At 58.6% G+C, this 21,259-nt stretch overlaps 3 protein-coding genes across 5 annotated transcripts; all 3 read right to left on the reverse strand.

Annotated features, from left to right (window-relative positions):
- Positions 1-621: 621 nt before the first annotated feature.
- On the reverse strand, positions 622-12,336 carry ELOA (elongin A). Of its 3 annotated transcripts, none has more exons than XM_080566992.1 (11): positions 12,148-12,336; positions 8,744-8,800; positions 8,044-8,162; positions 5,951-7,169; positions 4,541-4,655; positions 3,872-4,024; positions 3,535-3,632; positions 3,050-3,230; positions 2,397-2,508; positions 1,946-2,097; positions 622-1,338 (listed from the first exon to the last, which is right to left on the reverse strand). In XM_080566992.1, the coding sequence occupies exons 1-11, from the start codon at positions 12,217-12,219 to the stop codon at positions 1,277-1,279; spliced, it is 2,340 nt and encodes a 779-aa protein (XP_080423118.1). In that variant the 5' UTR covers positions 12,220-12,336; the 3' UTR covers positions 622-1,276. The 3 variants fall into 3 exon arrangements, with proteins under 3 accessions (XP_080423118.1, XP_080423117.1, XP_080423119.1); XM_080566991.1 differs by having other exon boundaries at positions 3,872-4,027; XM_080566993.1 differs by lacking the exon at positions 12,148-12,336 and adding an exon at positions 11,492-11,806 and having other exon boundaries at positions 3,872-4,027.
- Positions 12,337-13,581: 1,245 nt separating this feature from the next.
- Positions 13,582-17,073, reverse strand: RPL11 (ribosomal protein L11). Its single transcript, XM_080567000.1, has 6 exons — positions 16,918-17,073; positions 16,475-16,625; positions 16,055-16,161; positions 15,511-15,642; positions 14,617-14,727; positions 13,582-13,657 (listed from the first exon to the last, which is right to left on the reverse strand). Exons 1-6 carry the CDS (start codon positions 17,056-17,058, stop codon positions 13,628-13,630), a joined length of 672 nt encoding a protein of 223 aa, XP_080423126.1. The 5' UTR covers positions 17,059-17,073; the 3' UTR covers positions 13,582-13,627.
- A 1,631-nt stretch (positions 17,074-18,704) lies between these two features.
- On the reverse strand, positions 18,705-21,141 carry LOC308182416 (sodium-dependent phosphate transport protein 3-like). The gene is made up of 8 exons (XM_080566999.1): positions 21,000-21,141; positions 20,716-20,873; positions 20,250-20,483; positions 20,085-20,172; positions 19,862-19,948; positions 19,384-19,502; positions 19,036-19,109; positions 18,705-18,837 (listed from the first exon to the last, which is right to left on the reverse strand). Exons 1-7 carry the CDS (start codon positions 21,076-21,078, stop codon positions 19,065-19,067), a joined length of 810 nt encoding a protein of 269 aa, XP_080423125.1. The 5' UTR covers positions 21,079-21,141; the 3' UTR covers positions 18,705-18,837; positions 19,036-19,064.
- Positions 21,142-21,259: the final 118 nt, after the last annotated feature.

The raw sequence follows: 21,259 nt of genomic DNA on the forward strand, positions 1-21,259 counted from the left end.
CCGACTCTGCCCCTCGGAGCGCGGCCGTGCCCCCTCGGCAGCCCCAGCGGCGGGGCCGCACCCCCCGCCCGTCCTTCCAGAGCTCCAGCCCCTCGGGCACCAAGTACCACCGACCGCCTGCGCCTCCTGCCGCGAAGCCCGCGCGCAGTAAAAGCAGGACACGTCCCCTTAGTCACTTCCATCCAACCCCCGTCAAGTGGTTTTAGGTTCAAAGACTAAAATCCTCGCTTCTTCCAAAGAGCGGGCAGAGGAAAAGGTACGGGGACAGTACAGGATTTAAGCACCAGCTTCCAAACTGAAAATAAATCCTTCCCAGTCCCACACAGAAAACAAGATAAATTTATTCCTTCTTTCCATTAAAAGAGGCAAACAATGCCTTCATTAATATTTTAAAAACATTTTCAATTCCAGAGGCAGACAAAGTCCACTCCCTCAAAATTAAAAAAGTTAAAATGTTCATTGGTGCGCTGTAAGATTTCTCCCCACACCCTTCAAGGTTTTATTCCCAGTAGCCAGCAGAAGACGACAGCAGCAGAGAAAGAGACCCCAGGGGCTCTTTGCACCCCTGCACAACAACGTAAGCGTCTGTACGAGATCTATAGTACCAGCAGAGAGAAGGTCGAGAGCTAAGAGTTTATTAAGATATACGATTAGAGAGCAAAGCCTCGGGACTTGATGCGCTTGCCGAAGGAGCGATGAGCAGAAGGGCCACCAGTGCCACCTGTCCCAGAGAGCCCAGGTGGGACTTCGGGCCCTGCAGGTACGAGGCCATGGGGAAAGGCTCCCCGGGCCAACCGGCGCCCACCCGGCCAGGTTCCTGCCCTCTGGTCAGACAGGCTGGCCCTTGGACTGGAACGGGAGGGGGGAGACTACTGGGAGCAACATAAATAGTACCGGTGGGCTAGAGGGGCAGAGGATTAATTAAAACCTTTTCATAATTTATTAAGAGGTTAAATAGTAAATAGTCTCTGGATCTCCCACTCTCAGCAGGTGCCAAGACTTCACATTTTCTCATGTCTGGAGATTCTGTACACCCTTCTTTCGACAGAAGACAAGGCCAGAAACAGGATGTCAGGGAGAAGGGAAGTGGGCTTGACACAGAGGAAGGGACAAGAATAAAAGATAAAATACTGTGCTGTCATCTTGTGCAGATCGAAGCCTCTCCCAGCAGCTGCAGCCTCCGCAGAGTTCAAGGGACCTGGGCTGTTCGGGTACCTGCTTCCCCTTCAGTGCCACTTCCCCACGAGAGGGAATTTCCCAGCTCTGCGCTGCAAACTTATCTCCGAGAGAATCTATTTTTGAAAGCTTTGATAGTCTTTGCCATCATGGGTGCAATTTCTGCAAAAGAGAAGAAAAAGAAAACGTTAAAGCAGCGAGCAGCCTGGAGCTGCAGCCCTGGCGAAGCAGACGTGAGGCGCGCACAGGTGCGCGCTGACTGCAGCCCATCTTGTTTTCGGGTCTCAGACACAGGAGGGCCCACGCTGCTTTCTGCACTGCAGCAACAGATCTTTGGTTCAGCTCGCTGCTGCCTTCCCCAAGGAGCTGCACTACAGTTTCCTTATTACAAACAGCTGGATGGATACAGAAAGCACAGGGGAAAATGCAGGCTCTTGGCCTCGCTGGTACCTTAGGGACAGGCCGATACAGCCATCGGGGGCAAGCAGGTGAGTCAGACAGACACATGGGAGCAACGGCTTCCTTACGTGCTGCTAGAGAGCCCAAAAGCAAACCCGAGCCTCCACACCCTGACTCCAGCTGTTTCCCTACGCTGCTTCTTGTGAAAGAAGTTTGAACAGACTTTACCACCCTGCTCCTGCTCATGGAGAGGAGAGGCCCCCAACATCAACCCCCAGGCACCGCCTGCATTTCTCTCGCAGCAGCAGATTCGTGCACGCCTAAGGGAGGAGCTACAGGAGACCACGGACGTCCTGTGCCTGGTACTTACTCTTCACTGGTGGTTTCCTGGGGTCGTAGGAGGAGAAGGTGCTACCTGACGATGGGACAGAATGGGCACTGCTGGTGCTGGGCCCATCGTAGGACTGCTCCTCGCTCACACGAGCGTGGCTTTTGCCAGATGCGTAGAAGACTGGTTTTATTCTGAAACACGGAGACAGGACATATTTCAGTGGAGGTGTTCCTGTGATTTGATGCAGCCGTTCAGACATGAGCCACACTGCTAACAGCAGCACGGCTGCTATCACGCGGAGCCAGCACCAACCAGGACCTCAACCCTTCCCAGCAAGAAAGAGGCCGTTACAGTCACAAGCTTCGCTGCAGAAGGATCTCCCAAATACACAATTTCCTTTCTTGCCAAGATGCAGGGGTTCAGGGGGAAGCTGGCAGGAGCCCAGAGGAGAAAAGGCCCTGAACAGTAAGTGCTACTGAGAAACACTCACTTGGTCTTCTCCGGCAGAAGGGCCCCTCCAGTTCCAAATTTCTCCTGTCGTCTCCGTACGTCCCGAGGTGGCTTCACTGCGGAGTTCACAAAGGCCATTTTGGCCACTCTACCTACAGGCGCCCAGAAGGAAACAGTGCTTAGGTCCAGCCTGACATAAAGGAGGCTCTTCACTATTTGTCATTGCAGCAAGCTCCCAGCACTTTTCCCCAGCTCGTTCATCCCAAAGCTCAGGTGAGAGCCTCCTCCCTCAGCTCTGCACCTCTTGCAGTCACAACGTCTGCTGCGACGAGTCAGGCTGAGGAGGCCAGTCGTTCTCATTTTGCTCACCAAAACAAGGAGGAATGCTTCCCCCACCCTGCGGTTCTCCGACCCCAGCATGAATTAGCAGCTCTAGAACAGGAGGTGCCTCTGAATTTGTCCTTGCTGTAAAACACTGCCCTGCCTAGCCTGCACTGACCACACCATGGAGGAGCTCTAGAGCCTGCTAAGCCTTTAAGCAAGGGCCACCACATGGAGAACAAGAGTTAAGCAACTCCTCAACTGGACTAGATTCAAAGCAGCCGCTCTGCAAGACCTTCCCCACAACAAGACTCCCCTAGGCAGCATTCCCAGCCACCCGTCTGTTCCCCAGGCCGTTTAGCCCCACGCCACCTTTGGGCTTGTTGGCGTGAGCTGAGCCGATGTTCCGTGCTAACATGAGCAGCCGCTGCTCTCGTGCGTCGTGAAGCCGGAGGTACATCTCCCGCCAGGACTCAAATTCTTCTGGCTTCTCATTCTTGAAGTCTCGGAGACAGTGATTGTGCCACAGCTGATCCGTATCCTCAATGAGAACCTGAAACAAACCCACAGGTAACCTGGGATCCTTCCTGACGCCTGCAGCTCCCCGTCCCCTGGCACAGCCATCCCTCCCTCTCCCTCAGCACCAGCTGTCTCCAGCGCCGCTGGAACACGGCAGCAGGCGAGAGGGCTTGGGGCCAGCCCGCAGCAAGAGGCGGCAGATGGCAAATCTGGGAACTTGCGACTCGAGCAAGAGAATTCACACTTCTCATGTTGTTCTTTGCCATTCTGCTACTGCAGACGAGGACAGAACAGCACGTCCACGTGTCAGCATCCCTTCCCCAGGGCAAGGCACTCACGTGATTGCATTCCTCGATGCGATACAGTTGCTCTGGGGTGCATCTCTCCAACACTGGCTCCAGCACTGAGAAAGGGACGCCACCCACTTCATAGATCGCTAGAGAGAAGCAAGATGCACACAGTATTTATCCCGCTCCTTCCTTGCCAAGGAAAGGGCTTGATACCCTGAAATGCAGTAGAAAAAACAGCAATGCTGCATGCTACCACCCAGCACGAGGGGAGGGAGAAAGGAGCTGTAGGCGTGATACACACACGAGTCACCGGGACTTCGGTGGGGAGAGAGGGCAGCGTGTGTGCAGGGCAGAGTGACGAACACAGAGCAGGAACGGTACTTACAGTCGATGTTGTTACTGAGGACTCTGATGCACTGCTCGTGCAAAGTCATCATCTTTGGGAGGTAGGCGGTTTTGGAGCCCGAATACACTTGCATCTTTGAATTCAACCGTCGACCTGTAAAGCCTGCCTCACTCTCTTCGACCGGCGAGGACACTGCTGTAAGAAGCAAGACTTGGAGTAAGGAAGGCACAGAGAAACAGAGATCCCACCCCGATGAACGGCACGGGAGACACAAGCCAGAGTCAGCCAGAAGCAGACTAACGGACCAAACAAACTAAAGGACCAAGTCTTCTCTAGGAGACCTGCCACCTGCCACCCATTTCAGGAAGAGCAAGTCCAAAGCCCCGGGAAGGGCCAGCAAGTGATCTTCCTCGGAAATGAGGAAAAGCACACGGGAAAGAAATCACCAGCGTTTGAGAGGCATTCGGACAATGCCCTCATTAATGCCCTAACTCTGGTTAGCCCTGGGGTGCTCAGGCGGTGGGACCATATGACCTGTGAAGGCCGCTCTCACTGAAGTGTTCGATTCTATTCCAGCCCAGGCTCCGGGCATCAGGCAGGGCACTGGCCTCCAACAGCAAGAGCTGAGCCCAGCTGGTACCCACTCCCGCTGCCTCCTGTGAGCAGTGCCTGCAGCCCGTTTCAAACCCGTCTTCCTGCCCAACATACCTTTCCTTTTCGTCTGGGAGCAGGTAATGGACTCGATTGAGGGAAGAGGGCGGTAGTTGGCCTGGATCGGGGGCAGCGGGATGTCTGGCAACGTTGGCACCACATCTATGAGTATCTGGAAGGAGAGGACGTACATGCAGCTAAGACGAGAATGTCAGACCTTGCCAGCGCACAACAGCACTGAGCTGCACTTCGTCTGGCATCCCAAATGAGCCACACAGCGCTGGTCAGCTGGCACCAGGGAACAGCCCGGGTAGGCTGCGCTTCTGCCACATCGCCGTGACTGCCGGGGCCGTCCACACATCAAGCCAAAATTCAGGATCTGAATCACTCGGCACCCTCTGGTAAGAGCCGTCCACAACTTCAACCTGTTGAATTCAGCACTAAAGGACTCTGACGAGAGCCCCGGTCAGATTAACGAGGCAAAGGTTAAAAAAAAAAAAACAACACAGAAGAGAAGGCTGGCAAAAACATCCTGACCCAAGCACTCACTCACCTGTCCAGTCTCTCTTCTTCCTCCTCCTCTCCTGCAAAAGATTCAGTAGTGGAGGAGGAGAGGGGAACCTCACGCACTGGGGGAAAATCTAGAAACTCTGTATTAAATGCTTGTTAGAATGAACGGCAAAGGAGGATTTTAAAATGCTGCTAAGATTAAAAAAACCACTTTTGGAGGAGTAAAGCGTTTCAAAGTTGAGTAAAAAGGTTAAGTAGTAATGGTTTTACACTTTAACCCGTACTTATATACACAGCTTTGGCATCCACGAGGCAACAAACATACACAGAAACATTACTTATTTGTCGAGTTCTCACAAAAGGTCAGGCTTCTAGAATGAGCTGCATTGTAACACCAATTCTCCCGTTTCTTCAGACCAACAGATTAAGTTAACAAAACTGCAGTACTGATAAAGGTAACAAAAACTGACAATTTTAGAGACCGTAAGGACTTAGATTCAGGAACCTTGCTAGCACGCAGATGCGTTACACAATGGGCAGGACTCGAAGCTGACTCACAACCAAAGACATTCCCCATTTTAAACAAGCACTTCACATCCAACATCTTTTCTTATATTCAGCTGAAGGTGGTCTCTTACTCTTCCCCCCTTTGACTAAGCGAGGTTTTGGTTATTGCATTCCTTTCCTGCTCCCCCTCCATTCCCCGTTCCCGCACGTTTCCACCCGACAGCACAACGCGATGCCCACCAGGCTGCTCTGAGCACAGGGCGTGCGAGGCACAGCTCCGGCAGGAACCAGGAGTCACAGGCCCAGGTACCAGGGAGACACCGCAGGCACAGCCCGATGCACGACGCAGCCCAGCACCTCCGGGGGGAAATAACAAGCCCCGGACGGCAGAGGACCAAGGACAGCCGACCCCACCTCTTTCATTCGCTTTTGGATCCTTCAAAGTCTTACCCTATTTGGTTTAGGAGGCTCTGGCTGTTTCTTCTCTGCCTTCTTCTCACTCGTCCGTTTGTGGCTTGGACTCTTCCGACTCGAGCTTGAGCTCTTGGTACTGGCTTTGGATCCATTCTGTTTGCTGTGCCCTTGGTCTTTCTCCCCAGCTGGCACGGAGGGTTTGGCCACTTTCTTTTTCTTTTTCTGGGGCTGGTCATAACTGAGGTATGACTCAAAGGACATCGTAGGTTGTTCAAACTCATCCTCCACTTCCCCTTCCCCAAAACTTGAGGAAAAGCCCACAGATTTTTTGTCCACCTCAGAGGCTTTGTGCTTCCCCTCAGAAGTTTTTAAGCTCCCAGAAATCCCCTTCTCTTTAACCCTGTTTGAGGAGTCACTCTCAGCTTTCCGTTTCTCCCGCTCCCTGCTCGACGTCTCCAGGCCTGGCTTGGACTTTTCCAATTTGCTTTTGTCAGCGTCCCGATGTTTTCGCTTCTTCACGTGGTTGTCCGGAGACTCTTCCAAGTGCGGCTGCACGTGTAGCTTCTCCTTTCTGGAGGAGCTGCTTTCTCGGCTCTTCTCCTTCTTGGTGCCATCCGACATCCTCTGCTTCTCCTTGCTGCATCCTGCCACGGGGCTTTCTCGGAGGTGCTCTTTAAAAGAAGTCTTGTGCGACCTTTCTGGGCTGAAGGCAGAGGTCCTGTCCTCCACTCTGCCGTCAAGTCGCTGCTTCTCTTTGTGAGAAGCCTTGTGCTCTTTGTTCCGACTCACATTCCCTTTGTCGTGGAACTCACCAGGGTTCCTCTCTCGGCTTCCCCCACGCTTCTCCTGAAAACCATGGCCTTTACCAGCTTTCTGATGAAATACTGCGGGTTCTTCCTGCTCCTCGGAGGCGTAAGGGTCTGTGTACATGTCCTGAGGGCTCTCACTTGGCTCAGGTGACACAGCTTGTCCATAGTCTGAGTACTCTTGATCTGAAGAGAGCGCTGGGGAAGATCTGCTCCACCCCTTATCCTCTTGGCTGCTATAGTCATAAGTCTCATGGGCCCTCTCAGGCCCAGAATACCTTTTGGGCTTCTTTTCCCTGTGATCTGGGCTATAGGACTGGCTGCAGGAAGGCTGGAAAGGCTCTGAATAGTCCTGGTCATGCTCCTCATCCTCTCTGGGGGAAGGATCTCGTTGTTTTTTCCTTGAGCTGTTCCTCTCGTAGTCACGGTCTTCAGAATCAAGGTTATTTCTAAAGGGATGAGGAAACGAATGAGTTAGACAAAGTTCTCGGTGTGAACAAAAAGAGCTACACCCTGCAGACAGCATGGGTGGGAATCTCTTACAGAGGACTAAAATTGTGTTTGGTACTTTTGTGGCAGGAATATTACTAATTGTCCCTGTCACGGCACTGCTCAGGGATTTGGGAACTACACGTCTGGTGCCAGAGTTGATGAAGCACTTTTATTAGGACTAGAGGCAAGCAGAGACAAACGTGTACGGGACCTCTCAGCACCCACACAGCCCTGGCTGTACGGCGCGCACAGAGAACACGGCCTCCAGTTCACCAGTTAAAGCCTGCAGGGATACTGGAGCCATCGAAGTCATCGTGATTAACTGGATCGTTATCACCCACACTTAAATGATCTCACTGCTGGATTCAGCACAGCTTTGTTACCGCAACGTGGCTGCTAGCCTCGGCTTTCAGTTTCCACGGGATTTGGGCACACAGAAGCCTTCTTTCAAAGCGAGCCGCTGCCTTGACTTGGGCCTGGAACTCCCTCTCCTTGGCATCACACAACGGGAAGCGAGCCGACGGCACCTCCTGCTCTAGTAAGGCCCTTTCTTGGCATCCGCCGTTAATCTCTCCATCAAACTGCAGTTGTGTGAGATTTGGCCCCTGCCTTGACTCTGAACTGCAGCCGTCAGCAACCCAGCGCCCTGTGGCTGGCACGGGCAGGAAGTTTACTCCAAACCAAGGCAAAAGTGCCACGCAGAGTTAGCACACTTGCGCTACAAGTTTTTCCAGAGCCTTCTCTTCTTTCCACGGTCAGAGTAATTTATAACCTCCACTGCAAAGACTTAACGAAGCTTACCCATCGAGACAACCGAGCGGGCTCACCTACCTGTCTGCTTCCTGGGAGACCGGCACCAGCTTCTTCCACCTGGCCACGAGGTTCTTTGCGAAGTCTCCTACCAGCTCGTGTTTCCGCAAGCCGTTCACTGTCTTCCCCACGCCTGTCTCCTTCAGGAGAGAGTCAAGATACAAATTCACCTTGGCAAAACCCATTCTCACCTCTGCTGAGCTTCCTACCAAGCGCTCCCTGTCACTGCGAGGCAGAAATGAGCTTCCCTGATCTAACAGCACAGGTACCACACCCGACACATTACGGCTTCAGCAGACATTGTATAGTTTACTAGAGTTCTGTAAAGAAAACAAATCTGCCTTAATCAGACGTTAATTATTTAGTTTAATAAGCTAAGTTCCCATTTCCCATAACTATTTGAAGACATTAATACTTCCAGGGGTTAGCAGCCCCTATTGGTGACTGGGGTGGCATGGATTTAGGAACTCCTCTGACCCCATACCCTGATCGAGCGTGAAGCTTTTGGAAGAACTGAGAATAAAGCGCTGCCCTCCATGGCTGCCCGCTTGCTTTGTGCCTGGAATTTCTAGAACCTGATCAGAAGCTGGTCTGTGACACCGCTTTGTAGCAGGTGGCTTAGGCAGCACGTCCTGCTCCAGGGAAAGCAGCATTTCTCCGGCACGCCGTTACTGGCACTCGACAGACACGATGAAAGCGCGAGAGATTTCACAGCTCTTACCACGAGAATATCAACTGTGATGGGCAACTCCGAGAGCCTCTTCAGGCTTTTCAGCAGCTGCAGAGACAAGAAGGAAAGCGTTCAGGCTCGTCACACTGAACCACGTACCGTGGTTAGAAAGGAATAGAACCCTGCGCTGCGTGGGAGCTCGTCAGAAAGACCCAAGCAGCAGACAGCTGGCACCTTGCTCCAGACCAAGCCCCCCAGAAGCTGAACACAATGGCCAACCGTAAAGAAATTGTCTCTTCACCTGTGAGAGCCTCTGAGAGCCTTAAACCACACTCAGATACGAACCCTTTCTATACAGAGGACGGCATCCTAACTGCGACTCGCAGCATCGGGACCAGAGGCACCACACAACGTCACCCTCAGAACGGCGCTGAGAATCACGTCCCTTGACAAAGGGAGGGGGAAAGTGAAACAGGTGAGACACCTTCCTGAAGCCGTGCAAACTAGGCAAGGTTTCCAGATGCTCTTGAAGATCTCAGGAACCCCCAGCTCCTCTGCAGACGCTCCCTGGGCCGGTGCTGCCGGCAGCCCCTCCGCTCTCAGCTGCTCTGTCCGGAGGCCACCGATCCCTTCCAGCCCCGCTCTTTTCCCTTCCCCGAGCCCCGGTGCCGAACGCCAGCTCCCGTTCAGGAGGCCCTGCCTGCCCACACGCTGCTCCGCACACCGGGCACGCTGCTGCTGCCTCTGCCCCCGGCAGCTCGAGGCGTCGCCTCCCCGAGACACCCGCAGACTGTTTGGTCACGGGGCACAATGGCGCGCACCCAGCAGCACCGCGCTGCCCCTCGCTGCCCCCCGCGTTATTCCCCACACGGCTGCAGCCACAGCCCAGCCCCGTCAGCACCCCCGGCCCTGCGGCACCCACGCAGCCGGGCTTTGTTCCGCGCCGTACAGAGGGCTGCCCCAGCCACGGCTCCTCTCTAACGCGCCGCGCTCACGCTCAGATCAGCGCCGTCAGCCTAACAATTCCCATCACCCACACGTAGAGCAGGCAGGGATCAAAGAAATTGGGGTTTCCTTCCTTTGGAAGGAAATAAGTGTGTTTTACGAATCCCTCCCGGCACCAGCGCAGGGACACGAACGTGCGCATGAAGCACTCGCTGGAAGGCAAGGGGCATGAGGGGAGAGGAGGGATGGACGGAGCTCGTACTAGCCAGAAGGGAGCAAAATGGGTGTTAAAACACCAGCTCCTCTGCAGCCAGTTACCTTCCTGGAGAGGCTGCTCACAGAAATCCCACCACGAGAGCACGTGCCAAGGGAGAACTCCCGTTACCCTTAGTGCCACCCCAACCATTTCCTAGCTACACCTCACCAGAACGCCTCAAACCGCTCTTTTTGGTCTTTGGTTATTTGTTGTATTTGGGGCTGAGCTCCAAAAGAAAAGCGCTGTTCTCAGCTGGGCTGATCTCAGGACTTCGTATAGCCCGGGGAAAACGCCGTGGTCTGAGGCCAGGGGACCCGCGCGTCTGACCCAGAACACTTCTGTCGGGAACTGGCTTATTCCACGTCCCCTGCAGTCAGTGGCTGGAAACATCCGTGCGCCTCCGAGCAGGAGATGGCTTCCTGAGGGGCCAGCGCACACAGGCCGCTGCCTACGTGTCGCTGCTGAGCCCTTACACCTGCACGTTCACCAGCAGCGTTAACACAGCTCGGAGCCCAGCAGAACTCTCAGCCAGGTTGTAAACCTCCAAGTGCCGCCGCCAGGAAACAAGGCGCTTTGTTACCTGCGCCGCCAGCAGGGCGCTTATCTAACACCCAAGATACCCGAACTGCACTCGCTGACACCGTCCAGCGGGAACCCAGCCCGGCAGCACCAGGTAGGAACATTTCTGGGAGCTGCGCTCACCCAGCACAGGAAATCCCCGCTTTGCTCGCGAGCTGCGGACCTCAGGGGCACGCGCAAGAGGCCCTCAAAGCGGGACGGCTCCGAGCAGTGCGGATGGCGGAGCGCTGACCTGCCTGCCCCACGGGGACAGCCTGGCACAGCACACGGTGCCTGCGGCTGAAGTCAGGCCAAACCTGGTAGCTCGTCTCGGGAATAACAGATCCCACAGGTGGGAGACAAAACACGGCCCGTAGCTTACCAACACCAGATCAGACACACACAAGAAGGCTCTTCTAAATCACCCCAGCGCAGGGTGAAGTTTCAGTCAATGAGCTAGAAGACCGAAGCCATAAAACCTCAGTTAATTCCAGCCCTGATAAAGTTTTAAGGTAGGCAGATTGTTTTCTTTTTCTACTAGAAGCTCGGCAGACCGTTACGATTCTGACAACACACGCTGATAGCAAATCAGCGCAGCGCAGCCTGGTCCCATCCTCCCCATCACGGCGCTCTCCTGCTCGTGCCGCCTCTCTCTCTCTCCCCCCAGAAGAGCAGTCCTGCTGCAGAGTTTGTACCTCCCCTGCTGGGGGGAAAAACCACCACCAAAAATAAAAACAAAGAACCAAGAAGACCATTTCCAAACCATTACAACAGCGCCCAGTTTCATTTTCACAGTTCTGTACAGAAATTTTCACCTAAAAATAACACTCGGCACCTTTCAGCCAGCCAACACAGAGCTCCACACAACGCCGGGCAAGCGTCGTTCTCTCACGGCACTGCTGGAGCGTTTCGGAAGGACAGGCCAGGGAGGCCGGGCTGCGAGCGGTGCCCTAATGTGGGGGCAGCGCCCCGAGGAGCCGCGGGTTTGTCCCGCTGGCCCAGGAGAGCGGCGCCCGCCGCAGAGGGCGAAGGGAACTTACAGCGGGGAAGCAGAAGCCGCTGCGTGACAGGGGAAGCTGCCCACCAGACACGGACTGGAAACGCCACCTATTCCAGGGCTGTCGTTGGAAAGTAACGGCCATCAGACAGCAGAGCTCCCGGGCCCTTCCTCCCGGGGAAGGAGAAGGCTCGGGACCGGGACCGCCACCACAGCCGGTCACAGCGGGCTGGCGCTGAGCCCCGGCCCCCGCAGAGCTGCCGGGGGGCAGCAGAGGAAGGGACAGCGACCGGCACGGGGTGACCGGGGGACGGCCAGCCCGGCCCCACGGCTCCCAGGGCCCGAGGGGCGGCCGCAGCGCACCGGGACCGGGAGCGAGACCCCGGGAGGGGCCCCCCGGCACCCCCAGCTCCGTTCCGGGCCGCGGGGCCCCGGCAGCTCCGCCTGCTCCGCCCGGGCGGGGGGCGCGGGGCCGGCCGGGGCCTCGGGGACACGGCGCTGCCCCCCCGCCGGGGCTCGGCCCCGCTCCGGGAGGGGGCTGCGGGCCCGGGCCGCCGCCACACGCGGCCCCCGACCCCGACCCGCCCCGGCCGGGGCTCGGCCCCGCCGCCCACCGCCGGCCCCCCCGGGGCAGCGCCTGCCGTCCCCCGCCAGCCCCGGCCCGCCCGCCTCCCCCCGCCCCGCCGCCGCCGCCGTCACCTTCTTGGGCTCGGAGCTGCCCGCGAGCCGCGACTGCAGCCGGCCCACGACTTCCAGCACCGACTCCGCCATTTTTACTGCTGGACGGGCCGCGGCGGCGGAAGCGGCTTCACCGCCCGCTCGCCACACGGCGCTTCCCGGCCGCCGCCGCCATCTTGGGTGCGGGCGGGAAGCGGAAGTCGCGCCGCGCTGCCCTGCCGGCGGCGGCCATAGCGGGTGAGGGCAGCGCCTCGCCGGCGCCATCTTGGGGCCTGGCGCGGCGCCGCTGCCGCCGCCGCCGCCGCCATGTTGAGTGCTGGCAGGCGGCCGGGGCGGGCCCGGCCCCGCCTCCCCTGAACGCCGCGGGGCGGGGGCACGGGGCCGGGGCCGGGGGGGGCCGGTGCTGGCTGCGCTCCCCCGAAAGGCTCAGAACCAGAACCGCGGGCCCGGGGAGCTGCGGGATCCAGGGGAGCCGCTCTGGGGGCAGGAAGCGGGGCTCGTCTCAGAACGGGGGCAGCCCGGGGGGCTGGAGGGAGGGGGCAGGAGCTCGGCGCAGCCCGGCCGCAGCCGCCGCCCAAGCCCCCGCTTCACGGGGCCGAGCCTCCCGGGACGGCACCCGCTGCGCGGCCCCCCGGGCTCCTGCGGCGCCGCAGCTTCGCTTAAAGACGCGACTGTTGGCTTCATCTCCGAGTCACCCCGGCACTCAGCGCGCAGGCCCCAGGCAGCGCCACGCCACGGGGACGGTTCAGGGGCCCGCGGCTTTTCTCCTGACCCCCCCCGGTTTCCGTGCGGCACCGGGAGGGCGCAGGGGCTGCAGGCAGCTCTGTTCTCCCCGCTCCCTCCGCTCAGCCCGGCCAGGGCAGCCCTGCCCCACCTCAGCACCCCATCCTCTTCCCTGCGAGCGACTTTTACCAAATTTTCTTCCTTCTCCACGGTTTTGTTGAAGTCTGTAAACGGCTGGAAGAACACACAGCGCCCCCCTTCCTCTTTGCCCAGTGCTAAATAGGAGCGGATTACTCAGTTCCAGGAAACCCGATCTTTATGGCCAAGCATAACAAACAGCACCCAGACACGAGACAGCAGCAACAGCTATTTCTGGCCCGCAGCAGACTTGTTACCCCATGCACTGGAGGAGCTGAGGTCACTGCCGAGCTTCAGACCAGAGCTTCAAACTGGGATTTGGGAACATTCAAAAACTGGATGTATTTTTTTGTTGTTGATTGTCCCCCCTTTTACCTTTCTAGGAAGATTTCTCTGTATTGCTCGTGCTCTTGGGCAGCACAGAAGCAGAGACTACATCCAGTGTAAGCCCGACAATCACTCCTCGGGAACTCTCTTCGAGCACACGGCACCGCAGTCCCTGTCATGGCAGTCCCTGCCTTCCTGCTGCCTTTTCAGTGCAAGTCCCAGCAGCTTCCCAGGTCAGGAAGAGCCCCACAAAGCGCACAACAGAACTTTGGGAGTTATAAAACTTTATTTGCTTTTTGGTAACAGGAGCTGTTCATTTGCCAGGAAGGATGATGCCATCGTACTGTGAGAAAAGGAGAAAGAGCCAAGTGAGCCAGGTAGAGGTACAGCACCCCGGGGAAAAAATTGCGTCACCACCCTCATCCCAAGCCAGCCAGCCACGACATTCAACACCAGCTCTCCCCGCTGAGCTAACTGCCACACTGTGAACCTCCCAGGGGGTCTTTGTTCACAAAAGCACCGAACTCCACTCACCGGGCCAGCCAAACAAGAAGCCCCACCCTTCAGAGGCGGATCTGACCAGAATTAACTCATCCCTTTTACAGCTCCTATCTGGCCCCTGAAGGCGAGCTCTGGCAGCTCGCAGAACCAAGCGTGAGGAGGGGAAAAAGCCGCTCAGCAGGAGCAGGCTGGGGTTCCCCCTCTGCAGGGCAGGACCAGTGTAGGTCGGAGCAGAGTGGCTGATAAAGAGCTACCAGACAGCCTGCTCACCCTTTCCACCTCTTAAAAAACAAAACAAAACAAAACAAAACAAAAAAAAAACCACCAGAGGCCCATTTCCACGAATCTCAACCTTTTGGCATTTCCCACTCCTGATCCTGTCTGCGTCAGGGAGAGCTACGGGCAGCCAAACCCACGCACGGGTTTTGTTTGGATTGCTCCATCCACCAAGCCTGGCGGCTGAGCCAGGAGCGTGCTGCGTAAGCACAGCGAGCCCTGCCTCGTCACCGGTGAGCCGGGCACAGTCACCCCTCCGGTAACCGCAGGGGAGCTGTACGCCGGAGCCGGCACTTACAGCCAGCCTGCGTGAGCAGCTGCCCCAGTTACCACACCGAGGGGCACCAACAGCGCTCGTGCCCGAATGGAGCTTCTGCTGCGCCGGGGAAATCCACACCGGTGCGTTAAGCAGAGACCAACGTCTCCCCCTGCCCAGGGACTTGTTCCACTCCTCCCACAGGAGGACGCATTTTGCTGACACTTGCTCAGATCTCCTGGGATGACAGCCACGAGGCTGGGCCTTACCTTCTGCTGAAACCAGCGCATGGCTTCTTCCTTCCCGATTCTGTGCTTGGCTCCGATGTTGCCGGTTCTGCGCTTCTTGTCAGCGATGCTGAAACCAGGCCTGCCCAGCACCTGCCAGGAGAGCAGACCAGCAGCACTGTTTCATTCTGGCATTTACTTACTTCATTAAAACGAGCACATTTCTAGGAAGGAAGTCCAGAACTTCCAAACCAGCGACATCTTCCCCTCTGAGTCACGTTCAGGACTTAAAAGAATTATCTTCACCAGCCTCAATGTGAACTGAAATCTACGTAACTCGGAGCAGGCAGCTGAACCGATGGGACAGCTCCTGGGCTGGACAACTCTGCACACACAGACTCAGAGAAACCAACGTGAGCGTGGCAGACGCAGTGCTCCACACCCAGAGGCCTCAGCTCTCGACAAAAGGTACACTGGAAGCAGCGCTAACGCGCACAGAACAGCTCCCCCCTGTTCCGCAGTGCTGCGGGGCAGAGCAGGAGGAGAGCTAAACGTGCCCGCCACCACCGCTGTCTGCCCACCACCACCTCGTGGAGAGCCGCAGCTCGCCAGCAGCGCAGGGACGCAGCCCGTCCTTCAGCCTCCGTTCCCGCAGTCCCCCACACTGCTGCTTTTTCCCCTCTAACTTCCTAGCAGTTTTTCCTCGGTGTTATCACAGGAATACCAGTGACAGCAAAAGTATTTCTCTCTGAAGACACTTTCTGAGACACCACGTATCAGGGGGCTTACGGCAGCCCCGTGAGCCCGTTCAGGCATGGATTTTGTTGACATCTTTCCATCTTCCAGCAGCGTTAACAAGAGCCAACTTTCAGCCTAGGTTCCTTCGACAGCTTTCACACAAACCCAGTGAATACAACGGAGTGGGGGAATACGCACCACATAGAAGTCCAAGCCGTAGATACCAATACTGGGATCGTATTTGATCCCCAAATCGATGTGCTCCTGTATTCCAAAGCCAAAATTCCCAGTGTCTGAGAAGTTGTTTTTTCTCAACTCATATTCTCGCACCTGAAACACGTGTTATCGGTCAGCGTTTCGTTATCAACTGCAGACACAAGTCCTGCACGTTCTAACTGCTACCAGACCCACAACTTGCCTACATGCTGTTAAGCCTTGAGCCCCAAAACTTTTATCCCCAAAATTTTTATCCCACAGCCTGCTCAGGAAGCACAGCAGCAAATAACAGAGTCTCCAAAGATAACAGCAACCACGCCAACTAACTCTTAAATAAGGAAGGGACAACGGCCAAGCAGAGAAACAGTACAAAGGCAGCAGCCTGGGTATCAGAGATGCCACCCCAACCCTTACATCCATGACTGACCCGTAACCAGATTAGCTACAGCATTTCAAAGCCTCTTTTCAGCTGATAACAGTTTAAGTTTTGTTCTTTCACAAGTCAAAGACCCGGACCAAGTCTCACCTTTAACCCCTTCTCCAAAATCTCCTCTGCTTTGGCCCCACGAACCGTGCAATGAACGGCAATCTTCTCGTTTCTCCTGATGCCAAAGGATCTCACAGTGTATCGTGCTGCGGGCAGCAAGAACGACACTTAGAGGCTACTCAGAGAACATCCACCTGGGGACTCAGAGCTTGCTTACAGAGACACGGGAAATTGCTTAGAAGCAAGAAGAACCGCGACAACGGCAGGTTCTCTGTGACGAGAGCAGAGCTGCAGCCACACCCGGCCTGACAGAAGCAGCCACCAGCTCCACAGGCCCCCTGCTCGCCCCAGCAGGCCTCGGAGCGCCGAGGGGCAGCGCTGCCCTCGCCGGCTCTGCCCTGGGGGGCCGCAGCATCACCTCCCCGCCAGGGCAGCACCCCCGGGCCCCGCAGCGCTCACCCTTGGAGAAGACGGGGGTCTGCCCCGTGAGCTGCTCCAGCACCTTGGCGGCGCGGGTGAGGCGGTCGCCGCTCTCCCCGACGCAGATGTTGAGGCACAGCTTGCGGATGCGCAGCTCGCGCATGGGGTTCTCCTTCTCACCCTGGTCTTGCTGCGGAGAAACGGCGCGGGGCTGAGGCCGGGCACCGGGGGGCGGCCCGAGGCTCGCCCCGCGCCCCGGCACGGCTCGGCCGGCCGCTCACCGACACCGCCCCCGGCGCCGCGGCCTAGCCATGGCGGCCGGCCCCGCAGGGCGCCCCGCCGGCCCTTCCCTCCCCGCGAGCTCCCCCCGGCCCCCTCCGCTCCCTCCCGCGCGGGCGGCGGCGCGGACGGGCCCCGCCGAGGGCGGATGGCGACGGATGAAGGCTGCCGGCCCTGCCCTGCCCGCGGCGGCCGCTACTCACCGCCATGGCGGAGGCGGGGAAGAGGCGGGCCCCGCCCCGCCGCGGGGCCTTATGGGGCGGCAGCGCCCCCTGGCGGCCGGAGGCCGGCCCTGCCCCGCCCCCCGGGCACGTTGCCTGGCAACCGCGCGCCCCCGCGGCCATTTCGTGAGGCGGCGGCGCGGGGACGCGCCCCGGGGGGGGGGGGGGCAGGGTCCCGGGGGGGTCCCGCCGGGTTCCGGGGGCGCTTTGTGCCCCCCCCCCCAGCAGCCCCCTGCCCCGCGGGGCCGCCGGCTCGTCAGGACGGGGCACCGGGCACCACCCCCCCCCAACAGGGCACCCACACACAAGCAGCCGGTCTCGTTGTGGAGAAGACTTGTTGTGTGGCCGTGCGGAGGCCGTGACAAAGCACCGACAACCCCGTCCCGTGCCCCCGCCGCCCCCCGATCCCTCTCGTCCGCCCCACACCAGCTCTGCTCCCCCGCAGCCCCGCCGCGGGCAGCTCTCACGGCGCAGCGGGCTCCTCGCGAGCCCAGCCCTGGACGGTCCCGCTGCCAAAGGCCACGTAGAAGATGAGGCCAAAAACGTTGAGGGCTGCGGCCACGAAGAAGGCGTTCCTCCAGCCCTCCTGGAGATCCTGGGGGAGTCCAAACAGGCCACGATGCCGTCATCCCCCCGTTACCTCCCCGTAGCGATCACCCGACTGCTGCCACCCAGACCACCGGCACCAAGCTCAGCTCCGTCCCCTCCTTGCCACCGATACCAACAGCTGCTCAAGGCATACACCAGACCCACTCACTGGAGATACGCTTCCTGCCTTGGCAGCTTTGGAAACAACGTGTGCTGGGCTGAATTTAGGAAGCGTTCCTGCTTGGCGCAGAGCTCTTCCCTTGCCCCTCTCCCTCACCCCTCTCCATCTCTAAGCACACCCAGATGGGGCCATGTGGGGCTCTTCCACCTTCCTGACTCATCCCCGCATCCCCAGAACGGGGGCTCTGGTTTGCAGGGTGCTACGTGGCACGCGTGTGTTGTGAGGGGGCTGGCTGGGACTAAAATCTGATTCAGTGCAAAGAAAGCAATCTGTTTCTGAGAGCAAAGCTGTGCTTTCTTCCAGGAATATGCTTGTGGTTTGTGGCCCCAAATTACCTGGCTGACGAGAAGTCCCACTGCAGTAGGTGCAATAATTCCTGCGATTATGCCAAAGGTATTTGTGACTCCTAGCAGGAAGCCTGCGTATCTGGAGGGAGGAAGCAAAGATTTCCTGAGCAGGGCAGAGTATAAACTGTCTGAAGAGAGGAGCAGGTGCTGCCAGCCCCTTCCCTGCAGTGAACAAGGCCAGAGATCCTCAGCCAGAAGAAACATCTTTAAACTCATCTGCATGAACAGTGCCTGTCACGCTGAGCAACACTAGCGTCTTCCTTGCAAGACTGGGGGAATTTAAAGCCTTTATTTTACTCCCTAGCTTACAAAGTGACTAGCTGCAGGAGATGAGGGAAGCGAGGAGGAGTTGCAGAAGCTTTGGGGGACTGGGAACAGGAAGAACACAAAGCCAGGGAGGGGACAAAGGACAGACCCGTTTACCTGGGGGCTATATCGATGTGGTTAATGTCGATGCCTGCCCCTGTCATGCTGATTATCGTCAACGCCAGCGTTAGAAGTACCACAGCAGCCGTGGAACTGCTGCCGATGTAAGGCACAACCACCAGGAAGATGGAGGGGAGCAGCATCCCTTGAGAGAAGGGAACGTGTCTTATTATGTGCCACACGGGCGTGTTGGGAAGGCTGCACAGCAGATGAAAGCCTGTTCTCACCCAGCGCTGAGAAGAGCTTCCTGACAGCTGCTGTTCCGAGCACTCGCCGGGCCAGGAGGAAATCAGCCAGCAGCCCAGCCAGGATGTGCCCCAGCCCGTTCCCAATGTAGGGCAGGGAGGAAAGGAGCCCGTTCTGCAGAGCAGGGAACGAGGCACTCTCACTTCCATGGCACCAAGTGACGCAGCCAGGGGCTCGGAGGCTGCAGCACCGCTGGTCCCAGAGCCACTGGTCCTCAGGAAGAAACATCCCTGAGGAAACTCTGTATTCCCAGCCTAGAGAGCAACCAAGCCCCATCGCTGCTGCAGAGACCAGCCTCAGGGCAGCACTCACCTCTCTGAGGTCGAAGTGGAGGACGTTGCTCATGAACGTGGGCATGGAGGTGAGCAGCATGTAGAACAACCAGTCTGTGCAGAAGCAGGCAATGGCAATCGCCCAAACAGGCAGCGACTTGGCCATGGCCCCAAGCGGGAGGGAGCAGCCATGAGAGCTGCCCTGGAAGGACAGCCATCAGTCAGGGCTTCTCCTTCTCCCATCCCCTAGAGGGCTGCCCAGGCTCTCTCAGCCTCTCCACCTGCTGCTAAGGCCGGGACCAGCTCTGGCTGCTGTGTAAGAAGCCCAGCAGAACCACAGCAGTCCCCTTACCAGTGTCCGCAGCGTTCCCAAAGGGTTTGCGTGTACCTGGTGAGCCAGTGACGACATGATGTACTCCCGCTCCCCAGCGCTGATCCACGGGTGACTCGCGGGGTCCTCATACACGAGGAGGAACCAGCAGAGGCACCAGGCGCAGCCCACACCACCTGCAGAAAGTGGGGCTCTCAGTGGGTACGATGCAGCAGAGCTGAGCGCCGGCGGGGGGAGGCTGGTGTTAGTGAAACGGAGTGCAAAGGATGGAAAGGGACAAACTCCCCCAAACCCACTGCTCGTGGTGGAAGGGGCTGGCTCAATGGCATGACAGGGTCAGCACGTTCCCTTACAGTACCCCAGCAAAAAGGGCTTCATCATCCTGGCCTAGAAGGTGAGAGGGGAGCCCGGAGTTGTGTGGGAGGTCAAAGGGAGGAGCTGGTCCTGCAGGGCTCTGGGTGGGAACCGCTGGGAGCTCTGCCAGCAAATGCTCTGCTGCGGGGCTGGAAGAGGGACACGGTGGGTCACTGCTCACCAAAGATGTAGAACACAAGAGGCCAGCCCAGGCTCTGGCAGATGATTCCAGCCACGAGAAGAGCAGAGAAAGTTCCAAAAGTGCATCCTAGGGATCAGACACCGAAAAAGTTGTTTTAAAGGGACTTTGGTACCCAACCACCAAGGACCGACTTGGAAAGAAGGGGGTGAGGGAAGGGCCTGTGCTCACTGAATCGGCAGTTGGGAACATCCTCACGCCTTACCAGCATCAGCGATATTCATGAGCCTGCTGCGTTCCAGCGGAGGGGCCCATTTTGCCCAGAGCGTGTACTGAGCTGGAAATATCACCCCCTGCAACAGAAAATGGGGAGCGTGGAGGGAAGGGATGCAGGGAGCAGCAGCCAGGGCCGACTAGAGCCGCGACTGACCTGAGCCAAGCCCAGCAGCGCCTGCAGCCCCACGAGGACGCCCACGCCGAGCTCCGCAGCTCGCGGCACAAGGAGGGTGAGGGCGGAGGAGAGCAGGAGCCCGCTGCCCAGGACCAGCTTCCCCCCGAAGAGCCCCGCACCATACCCGCCCAGCGCCTGCGTGAGGCCATAGCCGTAGAAGAAGGAGCTGAGGACGATCCCTTGGGTCTCAGCGCTCCAGTTGTACACGGGGGCCTGGTGGGGACGGGGAGCAGAGTCAGCCAGGGCTCTCATTTCCTGGCTCAGACTGCGCCAGGAAGGGAGAAGCAAGCAGGAAACGCGGCCCTAAGGACAACGAACTGAGCGCTCCGCTCCTCACCCCCCCCATCCTTGAGGCTTTCCTCAGCTGCTTCCGAGCCTGCCCTAAGAAGCACGGCCGGGATGCAGCACTGGGTTACGGGTGATCCCTGTCCGCCCCTGCTCCCACCTGAGGCAGCCGCGGGCCGGGAGCGCTGTGGTTGCCGCTTGGGGGGCTGCCGCCGGTGATGGCGATGATGGCGATGCTGAGGGCGGCCCGCAGCGCGTACGCCACGAGCAGGGCGCCGTGAGCCAGCAGGGCCAGGGCGCAGCGAGCCGAGCACGGCCCTGCGGGGAGGCGGCCTCAGGAGGGGGTCCGGGGGTCCGGGGCAGCCCCGAGCCCCGCGGCGCCCCCGGGCCCCGCACCCCCCACCGGCCCCTTCCCCCCGGGGGCTGCCGGGGCACCGGCCGTACCGGAGCTGGGGGCCGGCGGCCGGGGGAGCAGGGGGGCGGCCTCGTGCGGGGCCTCTGCGCTGCCCGCCGCCCGCTCCATGCTCCCGGCGCTCCGGGCTCCGCGCCCCCGGGCGGGGCGGGGCGGGGCGGGGGGGCTGCCACGTGCTGCCGCCGCTGGCCCCGCCCACCAACACAGGCCACGCCCCCGATCCACTCAGGCCCCGCCCACTCACTCTAACCACGCCCCGTTCTCCAAAGCCCCGCCCACCGCGGCGGGCCAC

Source organism: Anser brachyrhynchus (assembly GCF_964034855.1).
Source record: "Anser brachyrhynchus genome assembly, chromosome: 24".
Lineage (NCBI taxonomy): Eukaryota > Metazoa > Chordata > Aves > Anseriformes > Anatidae > Anser > Anser brachyrhynchus.